The sequence below is a fragment of the Pituophis catenifer genome, unplaced genomic scaffold, assembly GCF_029215685.1.
Source record: "Pituophis catenifer annectens isolate HBS135680 unplaced genomic scaffold, rPitCat1.0.hap2 SCAF_1, whole genome shotgun sequence".
NCBI lineage: Eukaryota > Metazoa > Chordata > Lepidosauria > Squamata > Colubridae > Pituophis > Pituophis catenifer.
This window is the reverse complement of record NW_027256881.1, coordinates 70694412-70709228: the sequence shown is the minus strand read 5'-3', so window position 1 is coordinate 70709228 and position 14817 is coordinate 70694412. Positions and strand designations below refer to the sequence as shown.

Here is a 14817-nt window from a genome sequence, read left to right as displayed (position 1 = left end):
TCCAAGTATATATGAAACCAGTGCACAACAAAGAGACTTGCACAATCAGCTGAAAGTATGCATGTGTCTACAAACAGAGAGAGAGAGAGAGGGAGGGAGAGAGAAAGAAAGAAAGAGAGGGAGATTATCTCTTTGAAATAGTTCTCTTTAACATAAGGTTCCCAACTATCTCACTTCTGATATGTATTTGAGGCTATATCTGCTGCCATAGTGTTTCATTTGCTTCTGGCAGTGAAATATTATCAAACACCAATTATGGTAATAACAACCGAATGTATGACAACCATTTCCTTTTCATATTTTTTATGTACTTACAGGAATTCGATATGCTTTCTACAGAATTCAGAGAGAAATGTGAACAAATAAGCAAGAAGCTCATATTCTTGGAAGAGCAACTTCAGCTAGCAGCCTGTAGCTATGATGAAAACCTTGTTCATATCCTTTTTTTTTTATGTGTTGTATTAAGTACTCCAGCAGAAGGGGTTGTATTCAACTCCCGCATTGAAACTTGCCTTGTGTGAATCTTGCTTAAGATAACTATTGTAGTATTGTTTCCTAAAGATGTTAACTAGCCAAATAATGACAGTTTAAAAACTATCGGATTGATGAGAAATAACTTTTTAAACAGATCTAATAGTATGCTTTTGAGTGCTATAAAATAAAAGTAACTAATTCCTAGCTACAGCATTGACTCGGAGACTGGAAAAGAAATCTTGTTTCATGAGCGTGCATCTAAAACAAATATTTTTAAAGGGAAGCAGATTAGCTCATGCTGAGCATAGAGTTCCAGTAAATCACATAATTATCTGTGCTCATCTCATAAAGGTTCTTTTTATTTGAAGTATTGGCCATTCGAGGAAAAAAAGGCTTTTGTTTAGTTCTACTGAAAGATTCTCATCAGTCATGTTATCACTTTTCTCTGCTACCCTAATTATCATACGACATATTTTTTTCAAAGGCAAAAAATCTATTTAAAAATAGATTTTAGGCAAGGGCAAAAAAAATAAATATCTATTTAATATTTATATATTTATTTATACTAATCAGTCCACTCTACCTTTAATATGCTACCCCACCAGGGCTTTACTCTAGAAACAGGCAGACAGCCAATTCTGACTTTTTCCACAGGTTGTAAGACTTTCATTGGAAGAACCAGAGACTATTACTAGAGACAACTTGAGGTGGTGAATATTTGTCCATGAATTCACCGGGAGTCAATTCTATCTTGATGACATTTCAGTCAACTAAGAAATGTATCAAGAATGCAACCTTGGAGCCTAAAGATTACCTAAATTGTCATCAGGAAAGAAAGAAATAGCAGGATGCTATACAGCACAATATACTATGTAGAATGAGGCACTTGTGCTTCCTACTTCTCTCTGTATATGATTAGGTATTATAATCCACATAAGGATAATGGTTTTTAATTTTATTAAGCTGTGTTAGTGAGTGCTGGTTGCCTTTCATCAACTTCCTTCCAAAATATTTTTTGATTCCATCCATTTTAAGAATATCTTAGGGCTGCACCTTGTAATTTCCTTGTTGCCTTGCTCCCTTCATCCAGTAACAAAACCCATTTTCACTTGTCTCAGCAAACCTTCTGTTCTTGGGCATCTAACTTTCCCCCTGCTTCAGCCTCTGTATTCACTGTGCTCACTGTCTCTGGCTTCAGGTCCTTTAATTCCCTCCTCCTTTCCTTTACCTGCATCATCACAAATAATTATTAGTAATTAGATTTAGCTCCCCCCTTTCTTCCAAGAGTTACATAGGGGTCTCCTTTCATGTTTAGCTCCACAAAAATAATTCACCGAGGAAGGTTGAGCAAAGAACAAGGAAAGTCCCTCGGTGAACTTCTATGTCTATAGCTGTGGTGGGTTGCCCCTGGTTCGGACCGGTTAGCAAGAAGCGGTAGTAAAACCGGCGGGAGGCTCCGCCCACTGATCCCAACATCATCAGGAAGCTTCTGCGCATGCGCAGAAGTGCGCGCAGCCCCATTGTGAACCGGTAGTAAAGGTAAGTACAACCCACCCCTAGGCTATAGACTTTAACCAGAGTATTCCCAGTCTTAATCTTAACCACTATAGTGCCATTTTTAACTGGGCCCATGTATCTCAGTGACCAGCTTTTCCATCTTATCTGTTAAGGAGTGGGGTGAATCAGAAGAATTTTTCACTGAAACAAGCAAAAGGTTTGTTTGAGGGCTTGTTTGAGGTTGGTTGTAGTAGCAAGAGGCTTTCCAAAGATTGTCTTTGCTTGCACTGCACTGAAATTTTTGCACTTATTGCTTTGCACTCACATAATAGTTTTCAATTTTTTTTCTATCAGCCATCTAATATAATTCTAAATTACCAGATGTATCAGATGTATTCCTGAGCAGTCAATTCCTCAGAGTCTGTCAGAAAATCATTTATCTAGTGCTCTTGAAACTGAGTGAAATCTTTTCCCTGGCTTGATCTAAATTAGGTCAGTTTAAAATATGCTGGTTTTCACAGAGCCCATAAAGGTTCATCTGAACCATTTTTGTGCTAGTTGTTTGTCATGCTAAATATGAAAAATGAAGAATAGATAAATTCTTGTTAATATTAATTCTAAAGTCTTGTTATTTCCAAACTACACATTTATAATACTTTATGTTAAATATTAGAGTAGAGTATTGTTAACAAAAAATATCTGTTAACTGTTATAAAGTTGTATGGATTACAAATATCTGGCACAAAGGTAGTTTGTATTATTATTGAAGAAGCTATAAATTGCTAGTAAAGAAATTGGTAATTTTAATATTAGATTTACAGTAATCAAAACATGCAAAAATAGCTCAAATTATATTATCCAGCTTACTTTATGTAGTTTATATTTCTAATATTAATGCCCTCTTAAGAAAGAAAATGCACTTACTGAATTTGAAGAAAGATGGATAGGACTCAACCACTTGTGTAATGTTGTTCCTGATGGCCACTACCATCTTGTTCAGCTGAATCTATACACAGAGCTGACACCCTTGTGGCACTTTTTTAATGTACTGTGAACATTGCTTTTCCATGGTTCCAAGTCTTATGGTGACATTGCTGCTTAGGGATGGTTGCACACTGAAGCAACATGCATTGCCTATATTCTCAGTCCCCCATCCTTGAAAATAGCTAAAAGTACACAAAATAATTGAGTTACCAAATAGAGAAGATTCTCATGTACTGACAAATCAAAGGATACATATCTTAAAACACAGTTCCCCTTAAAATATTCAAGGACTACTTATTATTCCTGGAGGAAACGTCCTATCTAGACCCATTCCAGTCGGGTTTCAGGCCTGGGCACAGCACGGAAACGGCATTGGTCGCATTGGTTGATGATCTCTGGAGGGCTCGGGACAGGGGTTGCTCCTCTGTTCTGGTCCTATTAGATCTCTCAGCGGCTTTTGATACCATCGACCATGGTATCATGCTGCACCGGTTGGAAGAGTTGGGGATGGGGTGCACCGTGTTACTGTGGTTCTCCTTTCTCTCAGACTGGTCACAGTTCGTGTTGGCAGGGGGGCAGAGGTCGACCTCGAGGCCTCTCATCTGTGGAGTGCCGCAAGGGTTGGTCCTCTCGCCCCTTCTGTTCAACATTTATGTGAAGCCGCTGGGTGAGATCATCCATGGCTTTGGGGTGAGATACCACCAGTACGCTGATGACACCCAGCTGTACATCTCCACCCCAGGCCACCCCAGTGATGCCCTTGAAGTGATGGCCCAGTGCCTGGAGGCTGTACGGATCTGGATGGGGAGGAACAAGCTCAAGCTCAACCCTTCCAAGACTGAGTGGCTGTGGTTCCCGGCATCCTGATATAGTCAACTGACTCCATCGCTGACTATCGGGAGCGAGTTTTTGGTCCCCCGTTGAGAGGGCGCGCAATCTGGGAGTCCTCCTGGATACACAGCTGTCTTTGAAGGAACATCTGACGGCTGTTGCCAGGGGGACCTTTTGTCAGGTTCGCCTGATTCGCCAGTTGCGCCCCTTTCTTGATCGGGATTCCGTGTGCACAGTCACTCATGCCCTCGTCACCTCTCGCCTAGACTACTGCAACGCTCTCTACATGGGGCTCCCCTTAAGGAGCACCCGGAGGCTCCAACTGGTCCAGAATGTAGCCGCGCGGGTAATTACGGGAGCTGCATGGCGCTCCCGCATAACACCGCTCCTCGCGAGCTGCACTGGCTCCCAGTGGTCTTCCGGGTGCGTTTCAAGGTGTTGGTTACCACCTTTAAAGCGCTCCATGGCATAGGACCTAGTTATCTCCGAGACCGCCTTCTGCCACCGACGACCTCCCATCGACCCGTGCGCTCCCACAGAGAGGGCCTCCTCGGGGTGCCATCAGCCAAGCAATGCAGGCTGGTGACCCCCAGGGGGAGGGCCTTCTCTGTGGGGGCACCTACACTCTGGAATCAGCTGCCCCCAGAGATAAGGAGAATCCAAGACCTCCGTGCCTTCCGCCGTTCCCTTAAAACTTTCCTTTTCCAACAAGCCGGGCTGGCCTAACAATGCCTTTTAAATGATTTTAAATTTGTATGTTTCTTAAATTTTTTGGCCAAATTGAGATATTTCCTTTTAATTTGTTCTTAATATTTATATTATGTGTTTTTATCTGGCTGTACACCACCCTGAGTTCCCAGGAAGAAGGGCGGTATATAAATTCGAAGTAAAATAAATAAAATAAAATAAATAAATAAATAAATTATGCATATTGTTCTACAATTTTCCCTGTGCAAAAAATGTGGCCATTTAGATGCCGTTCAGATAAAATCCCATGGATGAGGAACCTGAATTTCTGAAAATCTCAGAAGACAATGGCTCCCTGGATAAAACTTGCTGAATCAAGATGTAATGTTAGGAATGAAAACATAGAAGATTGAAGATTATTTAAAACTGTCATTTGTCAACATTAGGACAGGCATCTTCCAGGGTGACTCATCATCCTTATTATTTATTATTGCTATGACCCCATTTTCACTGATTTTCAAGAAAACAAACCACACATCCTTGAAAAGAAAAAAGTGTTGATGATTGTTGTAGCAATACCAGGGGATAGAGAATAGAAGACAAAAAGTAGAGAAGATCACATAGTATCAAGATCCCAAAATCGAAATAGAAAAGTTATGACATAAATCAGTTATGGTAGTCCCAGCACACTGGGTGCCATACCAAAAAATCTTGGATGGCAGTTAGAAAATATGCACAACATTTTGCACATGTGCATAGAAATATGACAACATTTCTATCTGTCAATGCAAAAGCCCAAACTGCTTATATACTATATCTACATATACTACATCAATGCACGATGCCATCTTACGTTCTTGGGAAGAGCTTGATGCATATGAAAGCCAATACCAGTTAAAGAACTGGCAATGTGATTTCACATTGCTGTGAATAGATAATAATAAACAGACATCTGCCATTCCAGATGTAGCAATTGTTGCTAATAAAGACAAAAAAATAAGTCAGAATAGTGAACATGGTAGTACCTGGAGACAAAGAGAATAGAAGAGAAAGAACTAGAAAAAATAACAATATACAAACAGAAGTAGAATGACTACGGCAAAAGAAAGCAATAGTGATATATGAATACAATCCCAAAACATCCGGAGTACCACTTGAACTCTATCGGCATTGACAAAATCACAATCAATCAATTGCAAAAAAATAGCTTTACTTAGAACAGTTTATATCTTGCGATGAATATTATTAAACATATCTGCCTATCCCAAGTCCTTGGAAAAGACTCGATAGCTGGATTAAAAAAATGCCATTTCCGTTCTAAAAATCTACACCCAACCATAATAATTTGCAGCTATTAGAACATTGTGCACTAAAGTTGTATAAACATCAACAAGACAGGACGACCCATTCTAAATGTATGGTGAGGAGGCAGAAAAATTTAGGATAGCATCATTTCTTGCTGGCTCCAGATTGGATGGGGGGAGGCATGGCACAGAAGCTGTGTGGATGTGGCATTTGTGCTGTTAAATTTGAAAGGTACTTCAGTTTTGTTTGACTTTATATCCTTGCCCCCAGAGGTGGTATTCAGCCGGTTCGGACCAATTCGAGTGAACTGGTAGTGGCGACCTGTGGGTGGGTCCGCCCCCACCCGCCCACCCACTCTGGCGCTATGCCATCCTATTTAGCCATGTTTCTAAGCTGCACATATGCATGCAAGCTGCATGCGCGAGCAAAGCACATGCGCGGAAGGGTGCGCGCTCACATTTTTTGTGTGCGGCGAACCGGTAAAATTATGTGAAACCTACCTCTGCTTGCCCAATCATTATAGGATTCTGAATTCGGCAAGATCAACTTCCACGAGTAGGAGTTTGTATCTTAAAGTGCAATCTGGCCTTGGAAGCTGATTTGAAGGTTCCACCTCCCACAGCTTCTAACGTTCACATTAAGTGTTCATTGGCATGGAAAGTTAAATGGGCAGAGGAGCTGGCAAACGTCATGTTGGAAGTAGCTCTTAGCAATGGCACTTACTTGCTCTTCAAAAGATGCACGCAGTATTTCTGGTGGCAAACATACCCAAACCCTAGATATTTTCATGCCTAAGGCATACATTAAGACGCATCAGTTCTTGCAGATGGCAAAATAGGTCCTCAGTTCCGAGTCTGACTAAGATAAAAATTGGTTTAATAGATAGAAGTAGAACTGCATCTCTTAAAAGAGAGATTGAAAGATTCCTTCTGAGTGATCCAACTTCCTGGTGCTGTCAAGCAAGCGGTTCTGCCAATATTTAAACTCACTGTGGGTTTGATTAATAATTAAATTTCTATTAGAAGGAATAAATCCCAGATGTCATTGTTTTTTCAATCTACATTTTAATGGCACTGAATACTGGAATCAACCAGCCTGCTAGCAGGAGCTGACTAACACAACATAGATGAAGCCAGAAGCCAGCACTAATGCTTAACACTGAATATTTACCCAGCCCCACCAGGGATTTTTATTTAATATTGTAGCTTCTCAAAGTAAATATTAAGCAGTAGGTTTCACATTTGGCAGATGGGGGGAAAAAAGCAAACAACCAAATTAAACTGCACTCTTAGACTTCCTCACTTGGTATAAATCCCTTGAATTTCATGGGACTTACTCCTGAGTAAGCTGGTATTGGATTGTATGTATTCTTTTGCCTGATCAATATATTTAGATAAAAGAACCAGAGTTCAGCAAGTCTGCAAAAGAGCCAATGGCTCTCAAACAGTAGAAAAGCAGATGAAAATAATCTGAATTGTTAATTGGAAGAGCCAAAAGCTGAGGTAATGCACTTCTGGTGTCTAAGGAGCTGATGAGAGGTGTTATTTCACTGATAGGGAGAGTTCTAGCATTCCCAATAAAATTAAATGGATTTTATATTGCAATTTCACAGTTATTTGGGGTCTTAATTAGCAGTTATGATTTTGCCAGACAATTTGAGTGCTTGTAATAGTTTGACTAAAATATGGGTTGACTCGTTTAATCCTGCATCTACAAAGGATTCCTTTTTCACTATGCTTCCAAAAAAAAAAAAAAAAAAAAAAAGCTTCCAGTAATTTTCTGTAGTGATTCTGAATTACTAACTGATTCCTTTTTTCCTTTTTTGGGGGGAGAATTAGTATTTTGTTTTCTTTAAAACAGACTACAAAACATATGTATTTGGAGGGAGGTACATGTGGAAATCAGAATGTCTATCCCTGTTCTTTTGTCTGGTACGATATGATATTTGTTTAACTAAAACTGCTAAAAGAATATCATATGCATAGCCTCAGTGCTACATACTGAGACTGTGCATTTACTATCAACGTAAACCTTTTTCACCAGAGAAATTGCTGTCTCTGAATATCTGTGTTACAAATCTGTGTTGCAGGGAATCTGTTCTCAATTCATAGCTATTCCCTGAACCTTTGGTCATGTTAGTAATTACTTAGTAAATTGCTTCCTTGTTTATTTGCCTTCTCTTAGCAAGCAAAGAGAAGGAGCAGAAGCATTTATTTGCTTTTCCAATTGGCCCAGAAGTAAAAAATGAAAGAGTTCTTAGATCAAATTCAACTCTTGTTGATGCCTAGTGAGCAGTCATAGCATGTTGCTCTTTTGATTACTTTGGATTGCCTTCTTCTTGGATGTTTTCTGACTTCCTAATCTTGCCTACAAACCTGAGATTTCCTGGTATATTCGCTTCCAAGAACTAACCAGATCCAACCTTTAAGTGACCTTAACTGGAGATCAGTTAAGGTCACTTTAGATCAGAGGAAAATTACCAAGGTCATATTGGGAGGTTGGAAGTTCATTGAAGTGACTTTGCTCAGTGGCCCACAAAACCAATCAGTGGAGCTTATTACTTACTACTCTCTGTTTCCTTGAAAGCAGACAACTGAAGCAGGAGGAAATCAGGACCTGGAACTATCTCCAGATAGTTTGGACCTTGTGTAAATGCAGGGTGAGGATGGATCTCTGACACAGAGGGAGCACCATCTGTAGCACCACCACTACATTTTGAAGAGTATGTAGTGTGTCTGACAATGCCTTGTAGAACTTCTCTGCCCATTTCACTACCCCTGTAGAATTATGAAGGTTTCATTGATGGTCAGTTTATTTTTCATTTTAAAGATGTGAGCAATATTTCTTCAGCAATGGAAAATGAAAATCTCTAAACCCTGGGTTAAATTTTGCACAAGGTTGAACTAAATTTTTTAAAATGTGGATGTTGAGTTTTTATGAAATAAAATGGCTCTATGTAACCCAGCCAAGTCTTACATAGGTGGGGGAAAAAATAAGACTTTACAGTATGTGGATTCAAAAGGTGAGTTATCTTTACAGGATCCCAATATTGTGGAAAATGAAAAAACGGAGCACTATATTTCTGTGAGGTCTAAATTTAATAATATAATTAAAACCTTTCTGACTTTTCTATATATTCATATTCTCAACCTGAAACTTGCTATATGGATCATCATTTTTATTTTTGTTTTTCAATTTATTACTGTTTTATTCTTTTTGTGTTTTGTCTGTAATTTCATTTGTACAATAACATAAAATTCTAAAATTAAAAAGTGAAATTGTACACATGCATATACAGAACAGTTCAATTCCTTTTAAAAACTCAGCAAATTTATGTAAATTATGGGGGGGAGCTGGATTCTTGAGAGAGCTTTAATAGAAAAAAAAAACACCTGAAAAAATGCTTTTTAAATTGGAATGCAAAACTGAGATTAAAAATATTTACATATATTTCCTGTGATTCCCTTCTGATTTCCCCCATCTCCTTCCTGGGATTTTCCCTCCCTTCCAGTTACCTCTTAAGGCCACATTTTTACCTTCACACACACACACACACATATATATATTGTTAAGATTGTTGGAAAATATTGTGCGTAATCTCCAAAGTACTTTGTACCCACCACACTTCCAGTCAACCCATATATCCAGATCAGAGAAAGCACATGCACCACTCAGATCAACTAGCAAAAATATAGTTTGATGTTTATCTGCTAAATATTAGCAAACATCAAAACATTTAACTGGCAAATAGGATAAAACAGGCCAACCCCCCCCCCCAAAAAACAAAACAAAACACAAGCCCTCAAGGAGAGAGACATGAATAACAGGCAAGAATTTACATTATCCATGTATCTATTTATCTATATTGTGCAAGGCATTTGAGGGTCCCGATCTAAACCAGGGTGTTTCAAGGACACCAAACATGCTGCATGGAAAGGAGTTGGTTTATTTAAAGAGCACAGAATCCAGCCCTGAAAGGAAGCTACAAAAGGGTTACAGAAATCAGACATTTTTATAGAAAGGTGGTCCTTTGTGGGCCATGGAGTTTGAGTAGGTACATGTAATCTGTGATGCTTATTTTGGTGAATGTGCAATTCTGCTGGGAGAAGGTTTTAATTAACTCTATTTGAGTTTACAGACCTTCTTCTTTGATGTGAGGATTAAGTCTGGGTGACTTATTTGGGGGTTCAGTGAAGTTTAAATAAAGGATTTCCCCCTGTTTGCTATTTTTACTACCAAGATTAACCTAGTTTCAGATTGACTGTCAATGATTTAGCAGAGACACAATTCTTAGTTCATTGTCGATTTTGTTAATGTTTAAGGGAATATTGAGATGGTATAAAATGTAATATATTTCGACAGTGTCAAAAGGCACAGAACTTTTCAGAGCTACTGGAGACAGTGCTGTAGATCAATAGCATGGCCAGTCCCAAAAGGAGTAGCCTATGGTTATTCCAGCTTTAACCCTTTGATGCACATAGTCTCAGCAGAGTAGAGATGGATACCAGATGATCCCTTTTCTCCTTTATTTTGCACCATGAAAGAAACAATTTGCTGAACGGGGATGAAAATCAGCAAGGTTTGTCCAATGGATCAGAAATCTGAAGCAAAATAAAAGATAGGGAGGCCCACCAGGAACTATTTGCATGTTAAAATGGTAACTATCTTCATGTTAAAATAATTTTCAACATTTGGTTCCCAAGCAAAGCATGTAACTTTTGTTTTTGAAGTATAGTTTTTCTTGCTGTACATAGAAATTAGTCATACTCTGATTGCATCTGTTCTAATTAAGCTCCATTTGTGCTAGATTCCATAGGAAATTGGTTAGTATTATAGAGAGTCATTCCATACATATTGATCCAATTGCAGAAATAAGGCTACAGAAGAAAAAATTCTCATTTCCAAGACTACAAGTTGTAGTTAGCACTCCTAACTGGGGGTACATGCTAATGTGCCAAGTTACGTGTTACAAATTTTATGTTAAAGCACATGTGTTCACAAACAGAACGGAACCTCATGTTTATAATGTTTTTATTGCTGCCTCTACATAAAAAAATATGGGATTGCATTTCATTTTAGGGGAAGCCGTATATGTTAATTGCATATTAGGGTGTGCATGGGTGGAAGAAAGAGAGAATTCTATAAACATGAACTCAGAGACCAAATCTTATGTTAGTTAAAATTAACATCTATAAACTGAAGTTCTGGCACAGTGACAAACAGGTTATTTATATTCATGTATATAACTTTGAAATGAAGATTTCTGATCGTTCTCTCTGAATAGTGGCTGCAATTCTCTGTGTACCACTTTGGGAGTTACAGCAGCCATTCACACTTACATATGCACATACACGTCCCTAGAATGCTGTTCATTTTACACCCCTTAAGCAAAAACACTGCATAAGGCTGTTGGTTGCCTACAGGCTTACAAAGACAGGTGTGTGTGCGCGCGCGGGGGTGGGGTGGGGAGCTAGTGTGAAATATGTATTAATATTTAATCCAATCAATTTAGATGAACTTGATGCTGCAATTAGCTAGCAGTGCCCATCTGTTGTGCAGAGTACAACAACAACTTATTAAATAAGTGGGAGAGGGGAAAGGAGCTGCCAATTACCTTTCAATTTATTCCTTAATAAAGCATATACAGTCTCTACAAAGAGAGATCCAGATGGTGAAGGAAATTCTCCAGGCCATGCTGGTGAAGCTTCAGCCAACTAAGGAGACAGGAGAAGATGCTGCTGCAAATTTCCTGGGTGACAGCTGGCGTCTGGGAAAGGAAAGCTTAAAGGAGTAGCAAGCAGGAAGACGGAAGGAAGATCTTTAAGGCTTCCTTGCAAAATGGAATGCCATCTTCTCCGACTTTGAGGATTTTCACTATCTCTGCAAAATTAATGACAGCCATTATTATGGAGCCGGGGGGATGGCGAATAGAAACTGGAGGTCTTCCTGGAGAAATAGTGGTGCTTGCACAATTCAGTTGCCGGGTTCTAGAAACAGTTTTCAACAACAGCCCATCCATTCTTTCCTAAAAGTGGTAATTTAAAATTATGCCTTACAGCAGAGGTCTTCAAACGAGGCAGCTTTAAGACTTGTGGACTTCAACTCCCAGAATTTTCCAGCCAGCTATGCTGTCAAGCCAGTCTTAAAGCTGCCAAGTTTGAAGACCTCTGCCTTACAGAGGCATTTGAGTAATGATGGCATGTTTACAAGCCCCTTGGCTTAGTTCTTCCTGTACCTGAAATGCAGCCGGGAAACCCCTACATTCAGAAGTCACAGGAGCAAGAATGTTTAAGAACAAAAACCCAAGGATGATACCAGCACTGGTATAATTCTATCAGACATTGACATCTGAATAAGATTGCCAGGAGAGTAACATTTTTTATGGATATAAATGTGTTTCAAAGTGATGGGTATTTCAGAATTAGAAACCAAGACAAGCTACGAAAAAGGGCCATGTCAATGAATGCATGAAATCAGATAAATGTCCAGGCAGTTTACACCCCACAAAAAAGCATTCATGAGAAACTGTGTTAGCTTAAAGTGGTGGTGACAACTGCACAGTTATTGAGATGCCACTCAAGACCATTGTAGTTTGAAAGGGAGGATCATAATACTAGTCTTCCCAGAACACAATCACGTTGTTTTTGAAAATCCAAAGAAAACATGACTTTCTGGGGGAACAGGATAACAGAACACCAATGTTTTCCCCACAAATAAGCAGCATTGTTTTAAAAAAATACCTGATTGGGGTAATATGCATTCTGTTGCATCTTTTCCTCCAAAATATATTTAAAAGAAAAAGAGACAAAAAAAGCAAAGAAGAAACCCCACTAACTTGAAGCTGAAGCTAAGAAACAAATTTTGCTAAATGAAATGAGGACTGTACATACCCATTGGCACTCTGTATAGCAGTGATAATTAATATCAAAGGATCACATAATTGCTTTTCAATGATTTTCATTTTGTCTTGAAAATTGAGAGCAAATGCTTGTTAATTCTAGAGGCAAAATTATTTAAAGAATTAACTAATGATTTAAAAAACTTGAAATTCTCAACGATGATTAGTCTGATTAAAATATACACAAATGTTTCAATGCTTTTAAAATGTACATATTATACATAAACATTTTATACATAAGCATATTCATTAGTGTTCCTTTATTCAGGATGTGTACAAATAATTTTTAAAAGCTGATCATATATAGCTTATTGTATGTTAAACTTTCAGAGTTTTTAACCACAGCTATCCAACTGTATTTTATTTATATGCACTTTATTTGATGTCTTTTGGAATAAAAAAACCCCAAGAGTTTCTGAAATTCATACCAGCAATGAACACAGGAAGTCTCTGTGTTTTGTTCTTTGCAACAAAGTAATAATGTTGTAGCTGCCTATATTTTCTCCTTTCTGGTTGTGTTGTATATTTGTGTATATGTGCACACTGGGGAGCATATAGAGTGATCTATGATTCAAATGACTGGGATGAGGAAGGAAGAATTTAAGAATGGGGTGGGGCTGACCTCGTATCTCTTCTAGAGAGAGATTTATTTTCTGGACTGTTTTTTTCTGGAATGCTTTTCTCCTCTGACCCAACTTAGATCCAGCTCATTTCAAATTCAATACTTCCTAACTGGCTTAAGGTTGACTCAGCCTTCCATCCCTCTGAGGTCAGCAAAATGAGGACCCAAATTGTTGAGGGCAATATGCTGACTCTGTAAACCACTTAGAAAAGGCTGTGAAGCAGTATATACAGTATGTCTAAGTGCTATTGCTATTTTGTTTGACAGCTTCTCCCAACTTACCAGATTTGATCCCATTTTGTTCTTTTTTGAGAGAGTAATTCGGCAGAGAAGCAGAATTCTGAGTACCTTTATATAATTTATCTCCAACATTCAGTTGGGTTGGAAGGAATAAAAGGTATCAGAACTGTTCAATAATAGGACTGATGAGCACCTATTGACCAAAATGCATCTATTTTTTTTTTAAGAAGCCGGTCTTCTTTCTTGCAGGATAGGGCTATGTATGTAAAGGCAGAACAGAAATTTCAGCTGACTCATGAGGCAAAATTGTCTTTGAACAAACATTATGAGATTTACAAGAACTCAGAGGAGTGGTTATTGACAGACGATCCTGGGAAATAATGTGCATCAGATCACAGTTGGAAGTGACTGAATGATTGCACAAGAAAAAAAAGCATTTGGGGATGAGTAATATCATGCTACGATAGTACATGGGATTGATATAATATAGGTAGTCCTCAATTTATGACCACAGCTGAGCTCAAAATTTCCATTGCTAAGCAAGACAGTTGTTAAGTGAGTTGTGTCCCATTTTATGACATTTTATCACAGTTGTTAAATGAATCATGCAGTTGTTATGCAAATCTGGCTTCCCCCGTGAACTTTTGCTTGTCAGAAGTCAATTGGGAAGGTTAGATATGGTGCAGAGGTGGGTTTCAGCAGGTTCTGACCAGTTCTGGAGAACCGGTAGCAGAAATTCTAAGTAGTTCAGAGAACCGGTAGTGAAAATTCTGACTGGCCCACCCCATCTATTCTCATTGGGAGGAAATAGAGATTTTGCAGTATCCTTCCCCTGGATTGGAGAGGAAATGGAGATTTTTACAGTATCCTTCCCCTGCCATGCCCACCAAGCCACACCCACCAAGCCATGCCATGCTCACTAAGCCACACCCACAGATTTTTGAAACCCACCACTGATACGGTGATCTCAGTCCAGTGCAACTGTCACAAATACATTGCAGTTACCAAATGCCTGAATTTTGATCACATGACCGTGGAAATTCTACAACAGTTGTAATTGTGAAAACCGGTCATAAGTCACTTTGATTGCAGGTTCCTTTACCCAGATAGCAAATCCTAAAAAGTATCTATCACTTCAGTATCTATATTGTGAATTCTAAGGCTATTTGTCATTAATTTGGTCTTCTTTATATTTAAACTTAATCCCATTTTTTAACTATGAAGCTTGACTTTTATTACTACAGTTTGTAGATCGTTTGCATATTTAACTGTCAGAGGA

The 14817-nt window shown here is 38.7% G+C and overlaps 1 protein-coding gene across 1 annotated transcript in view; it reads left to right on the top strand.

The window, feature by feature from the left end:
- Positions 1–11669, top strand: part of DISC1 (DISC1 scaffold protein) — a 148213-nt gene extending 136544 nt beyond the window's left edge. Inside the window, exons 11-12 of the mRNA XM_070950888.1 lie at positions 318–435; positions 11424–11669. Of these exons, the coding sequence (XP_070806989.1) occupies positions 318–435; positions 11424–11572 (267 nt within the window). The 3' untranslated portion in view covers positions 11573–11669. The remainder of the gene's footprint in view (positions 1–317; positions 436–11423) is intronic.
- The last annotated feature ends 3148 nt before the right edge of the window (positions 11670–14817 follow it).